Source organism: Telopea speciosissima, chromosome 6 (assembly GCF_018873765.1).
Source record: "Telopea speciosissima isolate NSW1024214 ecotype Mountain lineage chromosome 6, Tspe_v1, whole genome shotgun sequence".
Lineage (NCBI taxonomy): Eukaryota > Viridiplantae > Streptophyta > Magnoliopsida > Proteales > Proteaceae > Telopea > Telopea speciosissima.
Genome location: NC_057921.1, coordinates 55,360,924 through 55,378,823, shown reverse-complemented (window position 1 = coordinate 55,378,823; position 17,900 = coordinate 55,360,924). Strand labels below are relative to the sequence as shown.

Sequence of the window (17,900 nt, the reverse complement as noted above, 5' to 3'; positions counted from 1 at the left end):
GGAGGAAGAGGAAAGGCAGATGTCTGGGGAAGAAGAGTTCCCAGAGGTAATTTGGAGCCAAGAAGCAAAGTTAGCATCCTATTGATAAGAAAAGCAGCAACAAGAAGAGCATCAGCCCAAAAGGTCTTGGGAACATGCATTCCAAAAAAGAAGACTCCTAGTGACCTCTAACAGATGGCAGTTTTTTCTTTCAGCCACTCCATTCTATTGAGGTGTATCAACACATGCAATCTGGTGGATAATACTATTATTAATAAAAAAATCTGTTGGAGCCCCCCATACATGTACTCCCCCCTTTATCGGAACGAACTATCAAGATGTGGGTACCAAATTGAGTAAAAATGAACTTATAGAAATTCTTGAAAGCATCATAAACATCACTCTTTTGTTTCATTAGAAAGGTCCAAGTGGTCCGAGAGTATTCATCAACAAATGAAACAAAATAACGGTATCCAAACAAAGAGGTGGATCTATTACCATGATAGGGATAAGATGTGCAACAATGTTTAGCAAAATACATGGTTCACACTGAAAAACATGAGAAGAAGAAAAAGAAGTAAACAAGTGAGGCAATTGTTTCCTCATAACAACAAAAGATGGATGGCCTAAACATTGATGCCAAAGCATTACAGAATCCATAGTACTCCTGTCAGTCTGGCCACAAACATAGGACAGAGCAGCACGCAAAACAGGCAAAACAGATGGTTGGGGCTCAAGCAAGTAGAGTCCTTTCTCCTCACGTCCACTGCCAATAACTCTCTTCGTCACCAAATCCTGAAAGAGACAATGAGAAGGGGGAAAAAAAATGACACAGCAGTTCAGGGACTTGGTTAAATGACTAACAGATAATAGGTTAGTGGCAAAATTAAGAACATGAAGGACAGAATCAAGAGAAATGGAAGAAGTGACTCGAACATTACCCTTACCAGAGATAGAGGAAAGAGAATCATCGGCAACTCTAACCTTATCTCTACCGAAGCAAATAGAATAAGAGTCATAACACTAAGACATACCGGTCATATAATCTGTAGCACCAGAGTCAATGACCCAAGTGGGAGCAGTGGAGGGGGCAGATGTAGAGGCCTGCAAGGCCGAGACTGAATCTGACGTTGCAGGAGCAGTAGAAGAATGGCCAAGTCGGGATATCATCCGACGTTGTGCTGCAATATCCTCTCTGGAGAGAGAATCAGGATCAATCTGTGGTCCAGGTGACTCAGTATCAGCTGTCACAGAGTGGGCTCTAGCTTCCCCTGTTCTACCACCACGGGTACCAGATGATCCACCACGTACACTAGGAGGCTGCCCATGAAGGGTCCAACATCTATCCTTAGTGTGCCCCAGCTTTCCACAATGATCACATTTGAATCTATCTCAGTGATCTCCACGGTTTGGCCCTTGGCCTCTCCCTCCACCTCTCCAGCCTCGATGGGAACTAGAAACAAGGGCAGATCTCTCCAATGAGGGTGCAGTGTCCATGGATCCTCTTCTAGTTTCCTTACTTTGCAAGTAGCTACATACTTCATCCAATGATGGAAGAGGGGACCTCCCTCAGATCTGCAAGCGAAGAGGCTCATACTTTGGGTTAAGACCACCAAGTAGAATAAGGATCCTTTCTTTTTCTTGTTTCCTGTAGACCTTGGCCTCATCTTCAGAATTAGATAGCTGGAGATTGTTGTAGTGATCATATTCCTCCCACAAGCTAATACCAGTGTTGTAATAGTCAAATATGCTCCGATCACCCTGTTTCATATGGATGATTTTTTTTGAGGATTTGATACACCTTTGCCGAATCACCAACTCTATCAAAAACTTTGGAGACACTGTCCCAAATATCCTTCGCAGTTTCCTTGCTCATAAATCTTCTACCTATCTCAGGTTTCATAGAGAAAATCAGCCAGGTCATAACAGTGGAGTTCTCAGTCTCCCACTTTAGGTAGTCTGGATCAGTAGAAGCAGGCACCTTGATGGAGCCCGTAATATACCCCAACTTTCCCCTACTGCACAGGGACAACTTTACCGAACGAGACGAATCCAAGTAGTTGGTACTGTCAAGTTTCACAATAGAAAGTTGGGTATTGGGGTTATCAAAGGAGGTCATGGTGGGGAGAGCACCACTTGAGCTGCCACTAGTAGCTCCCAAAGGTCCACTAACATCAGAGTCATTCCCAGACAAATAACTCAAAGGGACTCAATATAGCCTTGCACAAGTGGGGAGCAACCTCAATCCAACCACAAGAAGGAAATCAGCAAGCAGCAGGTAAACTGAGGAGCACATTCCTGACGGAAAAAGCAAACTAAACAATTCAAAATCCCAAAAACAGCAGTCCATAGCATCCAAGGCCATAACAATATATAAATCTGCCACTCACAAGCTAACTAGTGTTCAAAACATCACAGCCTCAAAAGCTTCAACAAGAAGGAAATGACACTGCTGGCGTACCTGTGCAGCATCGAGAAAGGAGTAGAGCTCTCCAATCTGTTCCCTTCACCAATCGAGCCCTTGGGGGCTTAAAAGAGGACCTCTAGGCGGCTCAAAGGAGCCCAGCCTCAATACAAACTAAGCTGCCAATAGGCAGAATCGAAACAGAGAAGGAGGAAGCTGGCGGTAACTTTGGCAGCACTTGGATACATCTTCTAGAGCTTCAATCCATCAAGCAAGGCAAGAAATTCCCCCATTCATCAATGCTTTGAAGATTAGACCATAACTAACCATTCTATGTAAAACACTTAACAAGGTATGGTCTCTATGGAACCCTCTATCTTTTAGGGTTCCAAATAGAGGTAAAGAAGCAAGAAGAGTTAGGTCGACTCTCAAACCTTGGTCTGATACCAAGTTAGAACATGTAGGAGGTTTGATTGTAGTTGGGAAACAAGGGTTTACAGCTGAACAAGGTGGAAGAAAGAAAGAAGAGAAGGGAAGAGAGATGAGAGAATTGTATTTGTTCGGAGAGACAACTCCTAACACCTATTTACTTCATTACTAACAACTTTAGGAATTACAAAGGCCTCCCTAGGGAGGTAAAAGGTAAAAAGAAATAAAAGATAAAATTACAAACTCCAGGACTTATAATAAGGACAGCGACTAAAGTACCCCTAAGACATAAACTCTAACATAGTGTTATAACATAAAAGGAAACAACTACTTGGCAGGTATTTCTGGAAAGTAATCAAAGAAAAGGAATCTTAGAATAAACAAAGAATCAGAAGGGTAGTAGAGTTGATGGGAATAATGGGTTAAGAGTCCACTTAAGACTTAAAGATATATCGAAGAGGGGGAAGGGAAGAAAACGAGGTCTTCTTCAACCTCAGGATATGGAACTAAGCAGTGAAGTAAAGCTATTCCTGTAAATGAAGCTTCTCATAATGATCCAACCTGAAATTTTAAGTATTATACATTTATACCCCAACACCAGAACCTTTTAACTCCAGCAAGAAATAAATCCACAAATCAACTTGCAATTGACTGATTATTCTGAAATCAGAACCTGACAGTAGAAGAACCAGGTTTGAAGTTATTTCTCACAATCCAGGTGGCATCTCGGTCTCAGATTCAGTAGTCTGGGTCGCCAAAGGGTTTGCGATCAAAACCAACTATTATCAGATTAAAAGGAACAGAATCTAAGGAGTTCACTTCAAATCAGATGGGCTGCAAGTACCGCCCAATTAGAGTAGGCCTGCAAGGAAATAGTAACAAGAAAAAAGGTCTCACAGGGGAGAGAGAGAGAGGGGGGAAGAGGATGACAGCCAAGCTGCCCTAGACCACGTAGGCTTCAACTAAACAAAATCAACTAAATTCATTTTTCAAATCTAAATCCCAACAGTAGGATACATGCAAATAAATAAAATAAGAAACCTATTCTAGTTTGGGAACTCAACACAATTAGGAAACTAAATCCTACGTACCTGTCTCCTACTTAAACTACTCGCATAAAATATTACATGTAAATCCCAAAATATAAATAAATAAAATCCTAAAATATCCTATTAGACCAAAGACAAATTTGGACCCCTTATCGGTCTGGGTTCCCAAACAGGTTAGAGCTGGTTCAACCACGAATCTGCATCAGTAAGTCCATAATTCAAGCGCAAAATGTCTTAATATATGCCTGATAATTCCACATACCACCATAATCAGCAAATTCTCGTGGCAGCATTGAAAAGAAGTGTAGAAGCATCTCAAGGGGCACATCAGTGGGGCACATCACAGAAGCAGCAGCCTTGAAGACTTCCTTAGAAACTGAAAGTCATCATAAGTACAAACAATTTTATTATCAAAGAATGGAAGTTCAATTTGAAAAAATATGTATATATGATTAGATCACAAATCAAAAACCTTGAAGACGATAATTAGGATTAAAATGCTGTTTGCTGTCTTCAATAAGGAGTCTCAGAATATCCAATAGTTCTGCCTTATTATTGCAGAAAAGACTTTCTTGAGAGGATTCTGCTTGAGCCACCTCACAAGAACCACCTTCATCCCATTGTGCTTCACTTTCACAAGGTGTTTCAGCTGCTACAGCAGCTGAAGCAATGCAGACAGCAAGAGCCATCAATCCAGCTCGGCCAAAGGATTCCTTTTTAGCAACAGACGCTAAATTGCAGAGAAATGCAACCCGTTCCCTGTAGAGACATATGACGTGGTTTATCACAATCATTTTCCAAAAGTAATTTTTCAAGCAACTACTCTATTGATTGATTAGGGCTAGTCTATCGATTATGGCAATTAAAATCCATTCATCCTAAAGAGAGTGTAGTCTACCAATTGATCGAGGAACAAATGGCAGTTAAAATATACTCAAATCCAATAGAATGTACTTAGACTAACATACAACAATGATATGTTCTTCGTTGAAGTACCTATCATTGAGCAAAACACAATCTGTTCTATCACATTATTATAAAACAGTACACAAAAAAACAGAAAGTGGTACAGCAAGGATATGACCCAGGTATGGCATTTGTATCTAACACAGTTATCAAGGCATCGCCTAGCCGTCCAGGCAGCTTTGTCTGGATTGGCACCTTGCTGGTGTCACCTTAATTTTTGGCCCCCTCGACACAGGTAAACAAACAGATATGAGAGTTCATAATAAGCAAGAAAACTTATTAGAAGACCTAATTCTGTCCCTGACAATACTACTTGAAGCCACCTTCTTTAACTGACAGAAGTCAGCCACAATCCAAGGTGTAAAATATCGGTATCGAGCAGCATATCAGAAATGTGACGATAAGAGACCTATCAGAGAGACACTAAGAGATGCTGGACACAGTTAAGACACATTGATTCACACATAAAGCCATGATGTATTACACCTTTTCAACCCGCGTTTGATCCATGCAATGAAATACCTAACATTCAGCAACAAATACTTAACAGGAAGTATTACTTGGCAAAGGGGGTGGAGATTCATCCCTGAGAAGGATCTGCTGTAATTCTAATCATCCCATCTAAGGTAGAGCCTAAAGTGATTCATTCTAACACAATATTGGTGTTTTGCAATTAAGAATGCAAAATTCCCTTTGAATCCAACACCTCAAGGGAGGCCCATAATCATAGTACAAGGTTTCACGAGAATTCGGCGAAATACAACCATAGTTTAAAATCTCACGATATCTCAGTATCTTGGGCTGGTCTAGATGGCCGAAATATACCGAAATATCGCTGAAATATGGTATTTTTTCTGTCATATTTCGGCACTCCATCTCAGTGGATTTTTGGCCATATTAAGGCCTAATACTTCATATACACCCTTATTTAAGCTAAATAAACACATTTAAACCTTCATATTGCAAAAAAAATGAACTCAAAGTAGTGTTTTAGGTTTGCACCCTTGATTGACAGTGTACGGTCGCCGACCCTGATTTATAAATAGTTAAATACACATTGATTAGGTACTAAAAGACATAAGAAATTTAAACAAAGTAATGAAACAAAAATAACTCATAACTCATAAATAAACTCCATAATAGTCAATAGTTCAATACTCAATAGTCAATATTCATTACTCAATAGTCAATACACAAAGTCACAAGTTCACAACTCACAAGAGTGCAAGACTCACAAGAAATATCACGAAATATAGCCAAAATATCACGAAATGTCACGAAATATCCCGAAATACCACGAAATATCACCGAAATATGAACTTTTTCCATTTCGCCTTGCCATTTCGTCTCTGTACTGTCGAGATTTCCGAAATATCCCGACATATCGGCGATATTTCGCAAAATCTTGAACCATGAATACAACAACAAGAAGCTCAGCCTTATCCCAACTTAATGGGGTCGGCTACATGGATCCAAACAGAACAAAGTAGGGGAAACAGAGTTAAGGGAAAAAAAAAGATGAAAGATAGTAAGAGGAAGTAAGCACAGCCCAGCATGTCAAGAGAACCTCAGCTAAATGGGGTCTGCAACATGCCTCCAATAGGCTCTGTCCGAGGTCATACTTGGTACAGGACCTAGACCATGCATGTCCTTCCTCACCACTTCCCCTAATCGTCATTTTAGGTCTGCCCCTAGCTCTTTTAACTCCTTCAATCAGAATCATATCACTCCTCCTTACTGGGGCATCCCTAGGTCTCCGTTGAATATGGCCATACCACCTCAAACGACTCTCGCGGAGCTTGTCATTGATTGGAGCAACTCCCAAATCCACTCTTATACGTTCATTCCGAACTTTCAGTAAAAATTTTAGTTTCGTGAGATACTGAAATGAAACCATATGCGATATGTAAAAATATATGGTTTCGGTTGGTATTTTGGCATTTCGCTGCAATTTCGGTAACAGGTTTTGTTTTGCTGAAATATCAACCAAGACGCTATAAAGCCCATACTATTTATACCATGTTTCGAACAATTCTGTTTCGTCTGGTTTGGAAAGAAAACCCCCAAATCTCCTATCTTCTTGCTCCTTTGGCCAAATCTCTCCCATACAAGCTTCGAACTAGTGCTTGGGCACTACAGGAACGCAGTGGAAGCGCAAATTTTCTGCCCAGCAACAATATTTGTTCAAGATTGAAACTTGGAGCTAACTTACTTTTCCCAAAACTAAGTTTTGCAGAAAAAATAGGATCAATACGTGGTTGTTGTGATTCAATATTTTATATGTTAAACATTGTAGCCTGATCTATGACTTCATGGAGCCTGATTTCATTTTCTGCAAAAAAATGAATTTCTTGCAACAAAATTTTGAAAAAATAAGGTTAACACTTAATGTATGGAGGTCATTTTTATATATGATGGACACCGTTGGACGATCTACGGCCTCACTGGAGTTTTTTTTCTATCATGAAATAAATTATTTTTAAAAATTACAAAAAAAAAATAAAAGTGGGGAAAATTTTCTGTTTTGGTTTGAAAAATCTTGAAAATGGATGAAAGCATTGTTTCTGTATTTCAGACTAGAAATGATGATTCATGTCTCATTCCATTATAATTTTTGATAAATTACGGTAGTATAATTTCTAAAAAAATCATAAAATCCCCTCTGACTCCTTTTGGGTCTGGCGTAAGATTCTCCTTATTCGCCCCCTTGCTTTTAGAGCCATCTCCTACTATTGTAGACGGATCTTCCACTTCCCTTTGGCTAGACCCTTGGCACCCTCTGGGAATCCTCTATAATGTTTTTGGTCCCAGGTCAATATACTCCTCCAGCATTCCCAAATCTGCCCCCCTCTCCACCATCATCTCCCTTGGCTCTTGGTCCCCCCTACCCCCCCCCCTTCCCCCATCCTCTCCCAAATCTGGGCATCCCTCCCCCCTATTCACCCCTCCCCCCTTCTCTTGCGAATAAGGTTATCTGGCTCCCCTCCTCCAATGGCCTCTTCAGTTATAGATCGGCTTGGAATTTTGTTCACACCCCTAGCCCCAATGCCCCTTGGAACAAACTTGTCTGGTTCAAAGGCCTCATCCCTCGCCATAGCTTCACGGTCTGGAAAACTCTTAACCTTTGTCTCCCAACCCAAGCCTTCCTTCTTCACTGTAATATCCATGTCTCCCCTTCTTGCATCTTCTGTTGGTCTGGTTCCGAGGACATAGCCCACCTCTTCTTCGCTTGCCCCTTTACCTCCACCATCTGGAAAAAAGCACTCACTACCATTTGGCCTCACTGCAGGAGACCCTTGCCCTTCTATAGAGAATGGCTCTAGTTGGTCAAGACCTTCCCTGGCTACACTATTTGTGACACTATCGGAAAGCTTGTGTTTGGCGCCGCTATTTACCACATCTGGATGGAGAGGAATCTTAGGAGATGAACCTTCAACTCTCGGTCTTTCGACTTGATTTGGAAAGCCATCTCCGTTCATGTTTCCTCTAAGCTCAGTTTTATCCCTAGTAGATCTATTTTTGATATCCTAAGGAACAGGCATATTGTTGTATCCTGGGGTTTAGATTCTTCTTCTTTGCAGCCTTCTCCTCTTCTTAATTAAGCTTGAGGTTTGAGGCTTTGTTTCTCCCCCCCCTCCTCCCTTCTCTCACCTCCTCCTGGGGTTTGGTAATACATTCATTCACCAAAAAATATATATATATAAAATTATTTTTTTAAAGGTTGGGCCTTAATGCAACGGAAAAGGTTGCTCCATTGTGACCAAGTGGTCACGGGGCTCGAGTCTGGAAACAGCCTCTCTGTGAAAGCAGGGGTAAGGCTGCGTACAATATGACCCTCGCCAGACCCCGCAGTGGCGGGAGCCTTGTGTACTGGGTAGCCCTTTTAAAAAAATATAATAGTAGGGGGAAAATAGTAAAGATTATTTTTAATTAACAAACAACATTTGATGCATGATTTATGAAAAGATTTATAATTTGATGTCTTTTTATTCCTACTGCTTATTTAAGCTGTTTTACTTGAGTTATATGTGTTCTACTACTAAAGATAGAGTGGAATAGGCCATATTAGAGAATGTATACAACGTAGACTACCAACCTAGGGTCCGAAGTGAAACTACCATTTTGGATGTGATTTTTAAAGTCTAAGAGTTCCACTATGTTTAGATGGCCTAAAATAGACTGTCTTATAAGTATCATGGCCTAATTTGGCCATTTGGCCCCTGAAACCCAACATCAGAATTCGCAGAAAAAAAATACATACTTTCAGCCGAAATTTTGGTTTCGACCGAAATATTTTGGTTTCAGACCTGACCAAAACCATACCCGAAACTGAAACCTCAAACCTTGCCAATAATGCAACACAGGAACAACAGTCCCCTTCACTCCTCCAGGGCAAGGGGAGCCTCTGGTCTAGAGACTAGCCAGAGTGTCTCCCTACAAGACCACTCTAACGTTGTATAGGTTACAATCAACACCCAAAACAAGGCTGCAACGATTTAAGAATTCATTGTCAGCTCATAGCTCCCAATAAGGATTTCCACACAGCCATTTTTTCTATTGTAATATGGGATATAAGGGTAGAATTGTCCTAGGTGTTTTATGTTGTGTTGCTTAGGGGCATTTCTGTCCTTGTACTCTCATTGCATTTATTATAAATAGACATGTGATTGTGTCTCATTGACACAAGTCACAATTTCCTGTATAGGGTTTCGCTATAAATCTGTAGTGAGAGTTCTTTCTTTGTATTGCAAATCTAAGAGAGGTGTGACGAACGAACGACTGTAACCCTATTCTCCATTGATAGTGAAACAAATCTCATCTCACCGTGGATGTAGGCAACCTTGCCGGACCACGTAAATCTTTGTGCGCATTGTGTGATTGTGTTTGCGAATTCCATTCTTCTCTGCTTCGTATTAGGTTTTACATCCCTTGTTCCGCCACCCCTCGGTGATGTTGGTTTCATTACCGAGGGCCTTTTTTCCCTCCTTTTTTGGTTCCAGCCTCTCTCCATGATCTAAATAGGTTGTGTTCTCTTCTTTGAAGACCCTTTTTTCTCAAATCTGTTGATGATTTGATTTTTTCCTATTTATCTCTGATCTGTAGTTGAGTTTTTTTTTTTTCTCGCACCTTTTCACGATGGGAGACTCTACTTCTTCTGCTGCATCTACTTTGGAGATGCCAGTCTGTGGTTCTCACGATGGCTTTCCCACTTTCCCTGCTTGTGTCGTTCAACTAGATGGCAGCAACTATTTGATGCGGCCCAGGTCTTGCTATCTCAACATCGATTCTCGTGGATTTGTGGGTTATCTCATTGGTGCAAAAGAGAAGCCCCTCACTGCAGGTTCTGAACAAGACAAATGGAGTTCTTCCAACTCCCTTGTGATGTCTTATTTGCTCTCCAGCATGACACCACAACTTGCTTGTGGTTAATTGTTGCTTGACACTGCTGCAAAAATTTGAAAGGCCACTCAGGAGACTTACTCTCAGGTTGGGAATGATGCCCAGGTCTATGAGTTGCGAAAGAAACTTCATGAGACCAAGCAGAAAGAACTCAACTTGTCCCATTACTAATCTAAGTTGCAAAGTCTGTGGCAGAAGTTAGATTTTTATGACACTTTCCAAGCTTCTACACCTCAAGATGTGATTAAGTTCAAGAAACGGGAGGATAAATTCAGGGTGTACAATTTTCTTGCTAGGCTGAATGTAGAATACGATCAACTTCATGCCCAGGTTCTTAGCATGGATCCCTTTCCCACCTTGGAGCAGGCATATTCACTGATCCAACTGGAGGATAGTCGACGTGATGCCATGATGCCCCCCTCCTTCTCAGGAGAGATCGGCTCTTGTATTCGATTCTCCTGCACCACCTAAAGGTAACCCTTCTCGCCCCAGTGATTGTTCTGATAAAGAACCTATTAAATGTGATTACTGCGGGAAGGAGAGGCACACCAAGGATTTTTGTTGGAAGCTTCATGGGCACCCTACCATTGCTGGTCCTAAGGATCGTGGTCGTGGGAGACCAGCTGCCTACATTATTGAAACCATGGTACCCAATACACCTATGGGTACCGCTCCTCCACCCATTGGTCCTCCCGCCAATGCTCCAGATGAATTGACTAAGCAGCTGCATCATTTGGTTACAAAGTTGGACTCCAATGCCAGTTCTGCTTCTGCTTCTGCTTCTACTTTGGCTTCTTCTGACACACCAGGTATTTCTTTTGCTGGTTTATGTCACCCTACCATTTCCAATTGTTGGATCCTTGATTCTAGTGCCTCCAACCATATGACTGGTAAGGCAAATCTTTTCTCTACATATTCTCCATGTTCTGGTAAGGATAAAGTTCGCATTGCCAATGGTTCTCTTTCATCCATCTCTGGGAAGGGAACCATCACTTGTTCTCCTACCATGTCTTTAAACTCCGTTTTCATGTTCCGAATTTTGCTACAAACCTTCTCTCCATTGGTCGTTTCAAATCTGATCTTAATTGCAAAGTAACTTTTTTCCCTCCCATTGTTTGTTTCAAGATCTGGTAAAGCTGATGGAGGTCTTTAGTTTCTTGATGTCACTTCTTCTTCTCTTCAACATGCTCATCCCTCTGTTGTTGAGTTGTCTGATTCTCCTGAGTTGTTGCTTTGGCATCGCCATTTAGGCCACCCTCCAATGGGCACTTTAGTTAAAACTTTTCCACAATTATTTTCCGGTTGTAAACTGAAGGATGTTTTTTTGTGATGCTTGTGTTTTAGCCAATCAAACTCGTTCTTCATATTCTCCTTTAAATTCTACAAGCACTTCACCTTTTATGTTAATTCATTTTGATGTGTGGGGCCCTGCCCGTTGGTCTTCTCTTTCTGGGTATAAATGGTTTGTTTCTTTTATTGATTGCTACACCCATTGCACTTGGATTTATTTGATGCATCATAAAAATGAGGTTTTTTCCTGTTTTAAAAACTTTCATTCTTTTGCTCAAACCCAATATAATGCTCACAAAAACTCTCCGTAGTGATGATGGGAGAGAATATTTTGATGGAGCATTCTAGGCATATCTTGCATCCCATGGTAATTTACATCAAACCAGTTGTGTCGACACTCCGGCTCATGGAGGTTGCCCGTGCCTTTCTCTTTGAAATGAATGTCCCTTCCCATTTTTGGGGTGAAGTTGTTATGACTGCTGCTTATATAATTAACCGCATGCCTATCCGTGTCCTTGCTTTTAAATCTCCCATTCAGGTTCTTCAAGGCTCCACCACCTTTATTATTCCACCCAAAATTTTTAGTTGTGTGTGTTATGTTCGAAATCACCAACACCCCAGTAAATTAGAACCGCGAGGCTTTAAATGTATTTTTTTGGATTACTCTCCTACCCAAAAGGGCTACCGCTGCTACCATCCCCCTTCTTGTAGTATGTTTGTCACCATGGATGTTATCTTCAATGAAGCTGTCCCTTTTTATGATATGGCATCTCGTCAAGGGGGTGAGCTGGTTAGTACAGATTTGCCTGATATGCTTGTATCATCTCTTCCCATGTCTTTAGTTCAGGGGGAGTCTTCCATTCCAAAGGAAACTCAACCTAGTGTTATTCCACCTCCTATTATTCAAACCTACACTCGCCAACGCTCTCGTCGTGGGTTGCAACTTGACACCACTACAACTGCTCCAGATCCAACAGCTCCTCCTGCACCAGATCCATCACCTCCAGGTAACATTTCCGATCCATCACTGCTTCCCATTATTTCAGATCCTTCTTGGACTTACCTATTGCACATCAGAAAGGGGTTAGAACTTGTACGCAACAACCTATTTCTCAGGTTGTGTCGTATAAGTCTCTTTCCCTTGTATATCGTGCATTTGTGACTTCCTTGTCCTCTGTTTCTATTCCTAAGAATTGGCAGGAGGCCCTTCAAGACTCTAAATGGAAGGCAGATATGATGGAGGAAATGCAGGCCCTTGCAAAAAATGGCACTTGGGATTTAGTACCACTTTCTCCCCAGAAAAGAAAAAAAAAAACAATTAGTTGCAAGTGGGTTTTCACAGTCAAACAAAATTCTGATGGCATAGTGGAAAGATACAAAGCTAGACTGGTTGCTAGGGGGTTTACCCAAACATATGGTCTTGACTATCAGGAAACCTTTGCCCCGGTCGCCAAGATGAACACCATCCGGTTAATATTGTCATGTGTTGTCAATCTTGGTTGGGAGTTGCAACAGTTGGATGTGATGAATGCATTTCTTCATGGGGAGGTAGAAAAAGAAGCTTACCTAGACGTTCCTCCAAGATTTGCTACTAGGGAAACTCATGGGAAGGTATGCAAACTCAAACGTGCCCTCTATGGCTTAAAACAGTCCCCTAGAGCATAGTTTGGCAGATTCCACAGTGCTATGGTGAAGTTTGGATATACCCAGAGTAATGTTGATCACAGCCTCTTCATCAAGAAGTCAGGAACTAAAATTGTCATCCTCATTGTTTATGTGGATGATATAGTTGTCACGGGCAGCGATTTGAAGGAAATTGAAAGCTTGAAACTACTTCTTGGGAAGGAATTTGAGATTAAGGATTTGGGGCCCCTACGATATTTTCTGGGCATTGAGATTGCCCATTCTACCAACGGGGTATCTCTCTCAGCGGAAAAAAACCCTAGATTTACTATTAGCCACTGGAATGATAGGGTGCAAGCCAGCCGATACCCCTTTGGAAGCTAATGTTCGTCTCTCCAGTAAAACAAGTGACTCTGTAGACAAAGGGAGATATCAGAGATTGGTTGGGAAGCTGATCTACCTTTCCCATACCAGACGGGATATTGCATTTGCTATCAGCATGGTGAGTGCCAGTACATGTACGATCCTTATTCCACTCATTGGGATGTTGTACTTTGTATCCTCAGATATTTAAAGGCTGCTCCAGGCAAGGTAATTTTATTTTCTCCTAATGATCATTTGCGGGTGGAAGCTTATACAAACTCTGATTGGGCTAGTTCTCTTGATGACCACCGGTCCACTTCTGGCTATTGTACTCTTGTTGGAGGTAATTTAGTGACCTGGCGAAGTAAGAAACAAACTGTTGTTGCCCGTTCTAGTGATGAGGCTGAATTCCGTGCCATGTCCCATGGCATATATGAGTTGATGTGGCTTTAGGGACTACTGAACGATTTGGCAATCCCTACTTCACTACACATGATGTTGTATTGTAACAACAAATCTGCTATTAGTATTGCCCATAACCCTGTCCAGCATGATCGCACTAAACATGTGGAGATAGATCGTCACTTCATCAAAGAGAAACTCGGGCAAGGACTGATCTGTATTCCCTTTGTCAAGTCTGGCGACCAGTTAGCTAATATCTTCACTAAGGGGTAGAACAGTAAAGTTTTTTGTCCTCTTGTATGCAAGTTGGGCATGTGTGATATCCATGCTCCAACTTCAGGGGGAGTGTTGTAAAATGGGATATAAGGGTAGAGTTGTCCTAGGTGTTTTATGTTGTGTTGCCCTAGAGGCATTTCTGTCATTGCACTCTCATTGCATTTATTATGAATAGACATGTGATTGTGTCTCATTGACACAAGTCACAATTCCCAAAGTTATCATTTTCCATCCTAGGGATTTGAATTCGGCTTTGATGAATTTTCTTCAAACATCCCCAAATAAGTTTTGTAAGAGAAGAGCACAAAGCTCCATGCATAGAGATCACTTCTTAACCATGATGGAAGATTCCTTCCTGCTCTATTCAAGGAGGGACACATGTAGAGCAGTAATCCAAGCCCACCGAATCTTCACCTTCCACCATAAAAGGTTCCCAAGGCCGATTTCTTATATGTCAAAGGCCGAAATGAATACATGAAGATGCCCTGCCAGACAGGAAACATAGTTTCCAGCTGGAAGTCTTAACCCTAAGAAAGCCATTCAACAACCTTCTCGTCTAGTTCAAAGTTCACAGACTAACCAAGCAAATTCTCAGAACACGTCCAATTTTAACATCTTCATCAAGAATTTTTATAACTGGAGTGATTAATAGTTGCATCTTCATCTCCAAAAAGCCCTCAAAATTGGGTATTTGCTTGGATTAGTAGTGGTTAAAGTAGATATGGTCTTAAATAGAGAGAAGTGACAGAAGAAGATTCTGCAGCCAATCTCAAATAGCAAGGATAAAGACTTAGAGTGCAGTTTATATTGTCTATGTTAGCTGAATAAGCAACACACTGAAGTATGTCATTAGAACATTAACAATGATAAACCTCTTAAACAAACATGTCTAGAACAGCAATGAGTTGCCAAAAGTGAACTCTGTTATCCTTTACTGAGACTTGACCAAATTTCACAAATATCAGAATCATGAAACAAGATGATAGCATACCTCCCAGAGAAATAAGCGGAGAACTGGCCAAAAAAACTGGATGCACCTTCAATTGTTTTTGAAGAGTATACTCCTTTGACACCTAGAAATTAAATACACTCTAATATAAATAAATATACATGAATATTAGTGCTTTGGAAACAAAAGTCCATGAAATAAGCAATTCCATAATGCATAAATTAGAATATGCAATACAACATTTCTGTTGCAATCTTATTGCCCAAGGAAAAATAATTTAAGCAAGATATTCCCCATAACTGACAATGTTGTTTTAGTTTGGTTAGTGACATAGATATAACAACTGAGACTTCTAAGACCCCAATTGCTTTTGCAAAAACCATAAAGTGAATCAAATTTTGCTATGGGCACATTCTAATTTGTTATTATTAATTAAGGGGCAAGCTTCAAATCTCAGGCAAAGTTAACATAATCATACTTCCCTTAATCCATCTTCTTCGGTCCTCTGCTCACCAGTTCTAAATATTTATTGCAAAAACAGCTGCATAGGCTTGATTTTCCTAAAAATAATGGGTCACTATGGAGTAAACCCAGGGTCTACAGAAAAGGCCACAGACACCATTCAAAAAACACTAGCTTGGCATTTATCTTATTGGAATTCACGCATACAGAAAGGCTCTACCACCCAGGACCCTTTAATGCAACTGATTAAGTCTCAATCTGTTAACATAACATTTGTAACCCAATAACAGGGAGCACTTTCAAAATAAAAGACCTATAAAAAGAAATACAGGGCACTGGATGTCAAGGCCCAAGTGCTAATTTGGCATCAGTGATGGTGTGGGCCACCGGCCACATGAGATATCCATGATCCATTGGACCCACTCACAGAATTGAACAGAGTGATTTATTATGAAGCAATAGAGTTTCTTGGAACAGATGGACTCTGAGTCTCAGACACTTTTATCTTTAGTACTCTTATGATGGGAAGCAAGGGTACCTTTGAAATTTAATAGTTTACAATTTAAATGTTTGGTTGTAGGTTGAGTCTAATCTTATCCTAGTCTTTTGATATCATGTTATTTTCATTAAATTTAGTTGGGTTGATGAAATTGATTGGGAGAATGATGACTTAGATCCCCAGGGATAACAGCCAAGCTTTATTTATAATAAAGGAGAAAGAGTACAAATTACAAGTATACCCTCAGGACAAAATATACTTAAACTAGTACCCAAATTGCCCAAATAAAAACACTCCTCAAGTTGGTGCATATATATCACACATGCCCAACTTGCACAAAATAGAATGGAACACCTTGCTATTAAGCCATTTAGTGAAGACATCAGCCAACTGATCACCAGGTTGAACAAAGGGAATATATACAAATCCTTGATCAAGCTTCTCCTTGATAAAATGACGGTCTATCTCCACGTACTTTGTCCTGTCATGCTGAACTGAATTATGAGCACTACTAATAGCAGATTTGTTATCACAGCACAGGAACTTTGGAGAGTGAGTGCTAACACAAATATCCTTAAGGAGACCCTTAAGCCACAACAACTCGCATATGCCATGTGCCATAGCACGGAATTTAGCTTCTACACTAGACCGAGCAACAACAGCTTGTTTTTACTACGCCAAGTCACATGGTTACCTCCTACTAAGGTACAATAGCCAGATGTGGACCTTCGATCATCTGGAGAACCTGCCCAATCGGCATCAGTAAAGGCTTCTATACGCATGTGACTATGAGGAGAAAAAAGAACCCTTTTTCCTGGAGATGACTTCAAATACCTTAGGATACGATACACAGCATCTAGGTAGGTAGAGTATGGGTCAAGCATATACTGACTCACCAGACTCACAGTATGAGCAATGTCTGGTCAAGTATGGTAGAGATATATCAACCTTCCAACCAGTTGATGATAGCCTCTTTTGTCAATTGGCTCACAATCTTTGCCCTTCAAATGTGTGTTAGCCTCAAGAGGAGTAGCAACAGGGCGACAGCCAAGCATCCCAGTCTCGGATAAAAGATCCAAGGTATACTTCCTTTGAGAGAGGAAGATTCCCTTAGAAGAGCGAGCAACTTCAATCCCAAGGAAGTACCGCAATTGCCCCAAGTCTTTGATCTCAAACTCTTGTCCCAAATAGATTTTCAATTTAGCTATTTCAGCGGAGTCACTTCTAGTGAGGACGATGTCATCAACATAGACGATGAGAACAGTAATGTGATCAACAAACCGCTTAATGAACCAGGTATGATCAGCATTACTTTGAGTGTACCCAACTATGACCATAGCCTTATGAAAATGCCCAAACCAGGCTCTAGGTAACTGCTTCAGCCAATATAATGCAGCTTCAATTTGCACACCTTCCCTCGAGTTTCCTTACTTGAGAATCCTTGAGGAACTTCCATATATACCTCCTCTTCAAGTTCGCCATGTAGAAAAACATTTTTAACATCAACTTGTTGTAGTTCCCAGCCAAAGTTAACAGCACATGAAAGGATAACCCGAATTGTGTTCAGTTTTACAACAAGGGCAAATGTCTCCTGGTAGTCAGTCCCATACATTTGGGTGAACCCTTTTGCAACCAGCCTGGCTTTATACCGATCCACTGTTCCATCAGCTCTCTGCTTCACTGTATACACCCATTTGCAGCCCACAGGTCTCTTGCCTAGAGGAAGAGAGACTAGCTCTCATGTATCATTTTTGCCAAGGGCCCTCATCCCCTCTATCATAGCCTCTTTCCATCTTGAATCTGTCATTG

The 17,900-nt window shown here is 40.9% G+C and overlaps 1 protein-coding gene across 2 annotated transcripts in view; it reads right to left on the bottom strand.

Annotated features, from left to right (window-relative positions):
• The window catches only part of LOC122663896, a 217,148-nt gene that overhangs the window by 105,537 nt on the left and 93,711 nt on the right, over positions 1 to 17,900 (bottom strand). For both annotated transcript variants that reach the window (XM_043859564.1, XM_043859565.1), the window contains exons 9-11: positions 15,173 to 15,254; positions 4,334 to 4,620; positions 4,124 to 4,237 (exon numbers count right to left, since the gene is read on the bottom strand). In XM_043859564.1, coding sequence (XP_043715499.1) covers positions 4,124 to 4,237; positions 4,334 to 4,620; positions 15,173 to 15,254 — 483 coding nt within the window. The remainder of the gene's footprint in view (positions 1 to 4,123; positions 4,238 to 4,333; positions 4,621 to 15,172; positions 15,255 to 17,900) is intronic.